We start from the raw sequence: 9,018 nt of genomic DNA, 5'->3' as shown, positions 1-9,018 counted from the left end.
CCCTATACTCCCCCTATACGCCCCCTATACGCCCCCTATACGCCCCCTATACGCCCCCTATACTCCCCTTACCTGAACTTGTTATTTAGGACAGACGTTGTCATGGTGTGGGTCTATTTCTTTTCTGCAGGGTATGTGTCCTGGTATGTTTCGGGGGGCAGTTAGAATTTGGGTCAAACTCTCCATTGACCCCCCAACCCAAGGTTACTGTGTCTCCTTTATACTCCCCCTCGCCCATTGCCCGCCATGCTCTGTGGTTCCTCCTGATGGCTGCTACACCACTACAGGACACAGTTGTGACATAAGAGCTGGAAGGAGGGGCCACAAAGCATGATGGGGGACCAGCAATGCCGCACTCCCGGAAGTGTCTTATGATGACTAGTGTCAGATCCTCGCAGTCACTCACCTTGCCCCATTCTTGCCCCTGTTAAAGCCTCTTTGGCACTTCCGAAGCCCAGCTGTCTACACACCACACTGGCGGCTTGGAGGTCCCATCGGTCATCACACACCGTTCCCCATTCTCCCTTCCTTAAGACTTCCACGCGGCCTTCTCCTGGACGAGAGCCTCCCTTCAGCCGGATGATCTCCTACAATGACAAGGATGGATAAACATGGCTAGTACTCTTCCTTCGGTAGATTCATGAATTCCGGCCCATTGGAGACCACCGACTGACCTCACGCTGCTGCTGTGACACCTTCTTCTTCTTCATGGTTGCCTGTGCCGGAGTTCCATGACCCACAAAGGCCGGTCCAACCGTGCAACTGATCACAACCGGGGCTCCATCTTGGCAGGCGTCTGTACTGTTCTCTTTGTAGAACTCAAAGGGACAGAGAGATAGGTGAACTTCAGTGCCGCCGCACTTCACCGAGTGTACGCGGAAAGATGGCTTCTGCCTCCCCATGTACAACCTGTGAAACAGAACGAGACCGTGTGTAAAGGACGCGGGCCAACCGAGGCGGCTCTCCCGTCACCGATATCACCCCACAAAGAAGAATCTTCTTCCTGGCAGGACATTGGCTGAAAAGGCAACAGACAAGTTTGTATCTCAGAAGACGCGTTTTATGGTGGAAGAAAGAATCGGCAGAGGAGACCGCACTGCCCAACCGTCCATAGTCAGGGGAACGGAGGCTCCGCTCACTATGGCTTCTCATGAACCTGAAGTATGGGCTCCAGCAGAGTCGTCTGACCTCAACGAGTATGGACACCACCAGCCCTGGGGGTGCCCAATACAATGCTGACTGATAAAGTCCCGGGAATGGAGGCTCATTGTGGTGACACAATAACGGTTCCGTGTTACACATGATGAGAGGAACCGCCATCACGCCCAATGAGGTCATGTTCTTCAGCATTTACTATTAATGGCTGTTAATCTGATGGCCGTTCACATGGCAACCTCACGGCAATATGAACCCCTTTCCACCAAGCTACAATCTGACATGGAAATCAATGGTATTGATCAAGTACAAGGAGATCGAATGGAATCAGAGAAGACGGTCCGAGTCCTGAATCCACACTCAGATGTCCACTGAGCCCTCAGAGAAGACATTCTAGAATCTTCTCGAGTATGGACACCACCAGCCCTGGGGGTGCCCAATACAATGCTGACTGATAAAGTCCCGGGAATGGAGGCTCATTGTGGTGACACAATAACGGTTCCGTGTTACACATGATGAGAGGAACCGCCATCACGCCCAATGAGGTCATGTTCTTCAGCATTTACTATTAATGGCTGTTAATCTGATGGCCGTTCACATGGCAACCTCACGGCAATATGAACCCCTTTCCACCAAGCTACAATCTGACATGGAAATCAATGGTATTGATCAAGTACAAGGAGATCGAATGGAATCAGAGAAGACGGTCCGAGTCCTGAATCCACACTCAGATGTCCACTGAGCCCTCAGAGAAGACAGTCTAAGACAGGGGTAGCCAAACTCCGCCCCTCCAGCTGTGGTGGAACTACAAATCCCATGAGGCATTGCAAGATTCTCACAGCTACAGACATGACTCCCGGAGAGAGATGCATCATGGGATTTGTAGTTTCATCACAACTGGAGGGCCGGAGTTTGGCTGCCCCTGGTCAAAGTCCTGAATCTACACTCAGATGTCCGTTGAGGTCTCAGAGAAGACATTCTAGAAACTTCAGAAGCCACCGCCCCCCCACATCACACTTTCCTGGACGAGAGCCTCCCTTCAGCCGGATGATCTCCTACAATGACAAGGATGGATAAACATGGCTAGTACTCTTCCTTCGGTAGATTCATGAATTCCGGCCCATTGGAGACCACCGACTGACCTCACGCTGCTGCTGTGACACCTTCTTCTTCTTCATGGTTGCCTGTGCCGGAGTTCCATGACCCACAAAGGCCGGTCCAACCGTGCAACTGATCACAACCGGGGCTCCATCTTGGCAGGCGTCTGTACTGTTCTCTTTGTAGAACTCAAAGGGACAGAGAGATAGGTGAACTTCAGTGCCGCCGCACTTCACCGAGTGTACGCGGAAAGATGGCTTCTGCCTCCCCATGTACAACCTGTGAAACAGAACGAGACCGTGTGTAAAGGACGCGGGCCAACCGAGGCGGCTCTCCCGTCACCGATATCACCCCACAAAGAAGAATCTTCTTCCTGGCAGGACATTGGCTGAAAAGGCAACAGACAAGTTTGTATCTCAGAAGACGCGTTTTATGGTGGAAGAAAGAATCGGCAGAGGAGACCGCACTGCCCAACCGTCCATAGTCAGGGGAACGGAGGCTCCGCTCACTATGGCTTCTCATGAACCTGAAGTATGGGCTCCAGCAGAGTCGTCTGACCTCAACGAGTATGGACACCACCAGCCCTGGGGGTGCCCAATACAATGCTGACTGATAAAGTCCCGGGAATGGAGGCTCATTGTGGTGACACAATAACGGTTCCGTGTTACACATGATGAGAGGAACCGCCATCACGCCCAATGAGGTCATGTTCTTCAGCATTTACTATTAATGGCTGTTAATCTGATGGCCGTTCACATGGCAACCTCACGGCAATATGAACCCCTTTCCACCAAGCTACAATCTGACATGGAAATCAATGGTATTGATCAAGTACAAGGAGATCGAATGGAATCAGAGAAGACGGTCCGAGTCCTGAATCCACACTCAGATGTCCACTGAGCCCTCAGAGAAGACAGTCTAAGACAGGGGTAGCCAAACTCCGCCCCTCCAGCTGTGGTGGAACTACAAATCCCATGAGGCATTGCAAGATTCTCACAGCTACAGACATGACTCCCGGAGAGAGATGCATCATGGGATTTGTAGTTTCATCACAACTGGAGGGCCGGAGTTTGGCTGCCCCTGGTCAAAGTCCTGAATCTACACTCAGATGTCCGTTGAGGTCTCAGAGAAGACATTCTAGAAACTTCAGAAGCCACCGCCCCCCCACATCACACTCACAAGACCACCTGGCACCCCAGAAACTTCAGAACCCCCCACCACATCCCAACACCAGAGGATCAGTAGACCACATGGCACTCGAACAAAGTCAATAGGACAACTGAGAAACTAGACAACCCCCCCATCAATTCCCACCACCAAAACCACAAGATCAGTATCACATGACACCCCAGAAAATGGACAGCCACCCACCAGATCCCACCACCACAAGGCGAGCAGACCACATGACATCTATAAACTGCAGAGCCCCCACCATGACTCCGGCAGACCATATGACGCACAAGTAACCGCCCCGCCTCCCACTACCAACATAACAATGCAAGCAGACCACATGACACCCCAGGAGTCACCTCTCCCCCACCGCATGCAATCACTGACTCTACAAGGGTAGCATATAACATAACACACCCATCCCCCACCACATCCCAACACCACGACACAGAGGGACTGGCCGGTTACCTGTTGCCGTTTTTCAGCTCCTTCTTTTTGGGTTCTTGGCTAGGAGAGGATCTGTCGGACAAACATCATCTAATCACAAACCACCGAATATGACACAAGATTGCTGCTGGCTCATTGGCTGACAGATGAGGCTTAGCTAGGAAAATTAGTCCTGAATTCTACTTGAACTCATTGGCTGAAGGCCTCGTTCTCAGAAGTTCCATAGATCCCTAGCTGTAGAAATCCCCCCCATTGCTCGTGCTTAGCGTCACGTTAGTTCCCCGTCACAGCGGAGGCAACCACGTACCATTTACTTGCCCTGACCATGAAATGATTTGCTGATACTAAATCTTTACAATGAGTCAGATCTCCATCACAACATCTTCTCAGCCAGGTCGGCTTTAGTCCTTTCCTCATATGACACAAGTGTGTGTAGAAATGAAACACTAAGAAGGCAGAGAAGAGCCCGGAGAAGATATGTGACAGCCACCAGACTGGTGTATCTAAAGATGGAATGCAGAACTGTGGAATGAGATCAAGTGCCCGGGGCAACCAATCAAGGGTTCATTAACCAACGGGCGAGGACAGGCCTCTGGGTCTAGTGTTCCTAAGATAGTCACCCAATGGGCACATGAGGACAGGCCTCCGGGTCTAGTGTTCATAAGATAGTCCCCCAATGGGCACAGGAGGACAGGCCTCCGGGTCTAGTGTTCATAAGATAGTCCCCCAATGGGCACAGGAGGACAGGCCTCCGGGTCTAGTGTTCATAAGATAGTCCCCCAATGGGCACAGGAGGACAGGCCTCCGGGTCTAGTGTTCATAAGATAGTCCCCCAATGGGCACAGGAGGACAGGCCTCCGGGTCTAGTGTTCATAAGATAGTCCCCCAATGGGCACAGGAGGACAGGCCTCCGGGTCTAGTGTTCATAAGATAGTCCCCCAATGGGCACAGGAGGACAGGCCTCCGGGTCTAGTGTTCATAAGATAGTCCCCCAATGGGCACAGGAGGACAGGCCTCCGGGTCTAGTGTTCATAAGATAGTCCCCCAATGGGCACAGGAGGACAGGCCTCCGGGTCTAGTGTTCATAAGATAGTCCCCCAATGGGCACAGGAGGACAGGCCTCCGGGTCTAGTGTTCATAAGATAGTCCCCCAATGGGCACAGGAGGACAGGCCTCCGGGTCTAGTGTTCATAAGATAGTCCCCCAATGGGCACAGGAGGACAGGCCTCCGGGTCTAGTGTTCATAAGATAGTCCCCCAATGGGCACAGGAGGACAGGCCTCCGGGTCTAGTGTTCATAAGATAGTCCCCCAATGGGCACAGGAGGACAGGCCTCCGGGTCTAGTGTTCATAAGATAGTCCCCCAATGGGCACAGGAGGACAGGCCTCCGGGTCTAGTGTTCATAAGATAGTCCCCCAATGGGCACAGGAGGACAGGCCTCCGGGTCTAGTGTTCATAAGATAGTCCCCCAATGGGCACAGGAGGACAGGCCTCCGGGTCTAGTGTTCATAAGATAGTCCCCCAATGGGCACAGGAGGACAGGCCTCCGGGTCTAGTGTTCATAAGATAGTCCCCCAATGGGCACAGGAGGACAGGCCTCCGGGTCTAGTGTTCATAAGATAGTCCCCCAATGGGCACAGGAGGACAGGCCTCCGGGTCTAGTGTTCATAAGATAGTCCCCCAATGGGCACAGGAGGACAGGCCTCCGGGTCTAGTGTTCATAAGATAGTCCCCCAATGGGCACAGGAGGACAGGCCTCCGGGTCTAGTGTTCATAAGATAGTCCCCCAATGGGCACAGGAGGACAGGCCTCCGGGTCTAGTGTTCATAAGATAGTCACCCAATGGGCAGGAGAAGAAGCAGGACTCCCCCATATACACCGACTGAGAGGACATTAGGAGAACAGCAATACTAACCCACCTTAGAGACGAGAATACACAGACAGACAGCAGGACAGGGGAGGTGTCAGGACAGGGGAGGTGTCAGGACAGGGGAGGGGTCAGGACAGGGGAGGGGTCAGGACAGGGGAGGGGTCAGGACAGGGGAGGGGTCAGGACAGGGGAGGGGTCAGGACAGGGGAGGGGTCAGGACAGGGGAGGGGTCAGGACAGGGGAGGGGTCAGGACAGGGGAGGGGTCAGGACAGGGGAGGGGTCAGGACAGGGGAGGGGTCAGGACAGGGGAGGGGTCAGGACAGGGGAGGGGTCAGGACAGGGGAGGGGTCAGGACAGGGGAGGGGTCAGGACAGGGGAGGGGTCAGGACAGGGGAGGGGTCAGGACAGGGGAGGTGTTAGGACAGAGCAGGTGTCAGGACAGCGGAGGTGTCAGGACAGAGGAGGTGTCAGGACAGAGCAGGTGTCAGGACAGAGCAGGTGTCAGGACAGAGGAGGTGTCAGGACAGAGGAGGTGTCTAGTAGGCGACTGAGGGATGCACAGAGCACGCACAGCCATTAATAATAGGATGAATCGGGATAGAAGAGTGTTTAGAATGAGAAGTTTATTCTCGGTTCCTCTCGGGGGAGGAGATCTTTGGAATAAACTCTCCCAGATACCTGGGCCTGGAAGCCGCCACCTTGGAGACCCTTTTAGAAGCGGTTTGTTTCTTCACACGTCTGTAAGAAAATAATGCTGAGATTAGAGACCGGGACGCAGAGTATAACGCAGAGATCAAAGTCACTGGGTCCTTGGAGAAAAGGTCAGAAGGTCCGATAAGACCGGTCTTGTCTGACATACTACAAATATACTCCATACGTGTTCATACCATTCACAGGGGTGGACAGGAATCCCTATCTACAGACCGATAATGAGACATTCCAACCCGCTGTCTCCAGAACGGCTTCCATTCTTCTGGGAATGCTGATGTGCGAGCCCAGAACTGCGTGCTTCTAGCTCTCCGCAGGATGAAGGAGCCGGAGGTGCCCCCGTGGACTTGGAGGTCCCCTTTGGACTTGGAGGTCCCCGTGGACTTGGAGTTCCCGGTGGACTTGGAGGTCCTCAGCTTCCCATAAAGTTTCAGTGATATTTGGATGTGGTGATCCCTGGAAGCCTCTGAATTCATGAAACAGCCTTATATTATACACCCCAGAATGCACCTGGGACAGACTTTTTACCATGGTAGGACCATGACGTGCAATTGGAGAAGTCAGAGCCAAACCATTTGCCATTTCCTGCAGTGTTTAGCAGTGACTGAGGACATTGAAGGCCGAGGGGTGATCTCCAGCCAGATGTAGGACGGGCACATGACTCTTCCATTGCTTGGAGCTCCTCATGCCGCTTTTATGCCTCTTTGGCATGGTGGCCTCGAAGTGTTTCCAAATGGCAGCCCTGCCACCCAATCCCCTCTCTGTGCAGCTCACAATGTTCAGACGTTGTCAGGACAACACGGAGGGTCACTGTTGTTGGGTTTGTGTCTGTCTGTCCTCTGTGTGTGCCCATTATATGCAGATTTTAGTGGGGGAGGGGCTTTCTGTTAGCTGCCTCATGAAATGCTTTCTGCAGTGTTACCTGCGGGATTATGACCAGCTATGGAATCTGAATCCAAGGATGTGGATGACAGAAGAGTTGGCCGCTGTGGAGGAGGTTTGGACTTCTGCGGTGACTGTTGCTCTGTTTTGGTGTTCTGGCCGGATGGTGACTTGTTGAGGATTCGGCAGATTTTTCCATTCACATTCCGGGAATCGAGCCAGAGAAGAAATCTCATTCTGTATGCTGCCGATGTAATGAAAGTATTTTCCACCTCTGGAGCCATGTGACCGCTGGACACTGAGCAGCCTCTGTACAGAGGAGGCAGGAAATATATTTCTGGATTATATCCGAGGCATACAACACAGAGCACCTCATGCCTCCATCACATTCCACTTCCTGTCCTGTCTCCTGGCCAGAGGACCCACCTTCTCTTCTCCTGGCCAGAGGACCCTCCTTCTCTTCTTTTGGCCACAGGACTCTCCTTCTCTTCTCCTGGCCAGACTCAAGATTCCCAAATAGACAGAAGTCTGACTTATGCTTTATTCATCTGCCTTCCTTCACAAAGCACCAGAGTCTGGGCGCCCTACATAGCCCATCAACCCTCTTATTTACAACAGTCTGAGGAGTCAAAGAGTCCCTTGTTACACAGCAGGTTTCCTCATACCATAGCAGTGAGGAACTGCCTTCTTCTGGGATCGTTGGGTCTCTCTGTTTGCCTCAGCCTTCTTCTGGGATCGTTGGGTTTCCCTGTTTGCCTCTGTTTGCCTCTGTTTGCCTAACCCTAACCCCAGAAGCCTGGGAGGGAGGTCTGAGGAGTCCTCTCCTGGCCTGTGAGGGAGGTCTAAGGAGTCCTAATCTGGTCTGTGAGGGAGGTCTGAGGAGTCCTCGTCTGGCCTGTGAGGGAGGTCTGAGGAGTCCTCACCTGGCCTGTGAGGGAGGTCTGAGGAGTCCTCGCCTGGCCTGTGAGGGAGGTCTGAGGAGTCCTCGCCTGGCCTGTGAGGGAGGTCTGAGGAGTCCTCGCCTGGCCTGTGAGGGAGGTCTAAGGAGTCCTCGCCTGGCCTGTGAGGGAGGTCTGAGGAGTCCTGATCTGGCCTGTGAGGGAGGTCTGAAGAGTCCTAACCTGGCCTCTCAGGGAGGTCTGAGGAGTCCTAATCTGGCCTGTGATGGAAGTCTGAGGAGTCCTAACCTGGCCTTTGAGGGAGGTCTGAGGAGTCCTAACCTGGCCTGTGAGGGAGGTCTGAGGAGTCCTAATCTGGTATGTGAGGGAGGTCTGAGGAGTCCTAACCTGCCCTTTGAGGGAGGTCTGAGGAGTCCTAATCTGGCTTGTGAGGGAGGTCTGAGGAGTCCTAACCTGGCCTGTGAGGGAAGTCTGAGGACTCCTAACCTGGCCTGTGAGGGAGGTCTGAGGAGTCCTAATTTGGTCTGTGAGGGAGGTCTGAGGAGTCCTCGCCTGGCCTGTGAGGGAGGTCTGAGGAGTCCTCGCCTGGCCTGTGAGGGAGGTCTGAAGGGTCCTAACCTGGACTGTGAGGGAGGTCTGAGAAGTCCTCGCCTGGCCTGTGAGGGAGGTCTGAGAAGTCCTAAGCTGGCCTGTGAGGGAGGTCTGAGGAGTCCTCGCCTGGCCTGTGAGGGAGGTATGAGGAGTCCTCGCCTGGCCTGTGAGGGAGGTATGAGGAGGCCTGCCCTCGA

At 53.4% G+C, this 9,018-nt stretch overlaps 1 protein-coding gene across 1 annotated transcript in view; it reads right to left on the bottom strand.

Annotated features, from left to right (window-relative positions):
- The window catches only part of LOC108803156 (lysyl oxidase homolog 3-like), a gene marked incomplete at its 3' end in the record, with an annotated part of 35,083 nt that overhangs the window by 15,499 nt on the left and 10,566 nt on the right, over window positions 1-9,018 (bottom strand). Inside the window, exons 6-10 of the mRNA XM_018574993.1 lie at window positions 3,892-3,942; window positions 2,298-2,532; window positions 2,166-2,210; window positions 675-962; window positions 407-587 (exon numbers count right to left, since the gene is read on the bottom strand). Coding sequence (XP_018430495.1) covers window positions 407-587; window positions 675-962; window positions 2,166-2,210; window positions 2,298-2,532; window positions 3,892-3,942 — 800 coding nt within the window. The remainder of the gene's footprint in view (window positions 1-406; window positions 588-674; window positions 963-2,165; window positions 2,211-2,297; window positions 2,533-3,891; window positions 3,943-9,018) is intronic.

Source organism: Nanorana parkeri, unplaced genomic scaffold, assembly GCF_000935625.1.
Source record: "Nanorana parkeri isolate BGI_ZX_2015 unplaced genomic scaffold, ASM93562v1 scaffold3449, whole genome shotgun sequence".
NCBI lineage: Eukaryota > Metazoa > Chordata > Amphibia > Anura > Dicroglossidae > Nanorana > Nanorana parkeri.
Note: the sequence above shows the minus strand (reverse complement) of the source record. Positions and strands in the feature narration are given on the sequence as shown.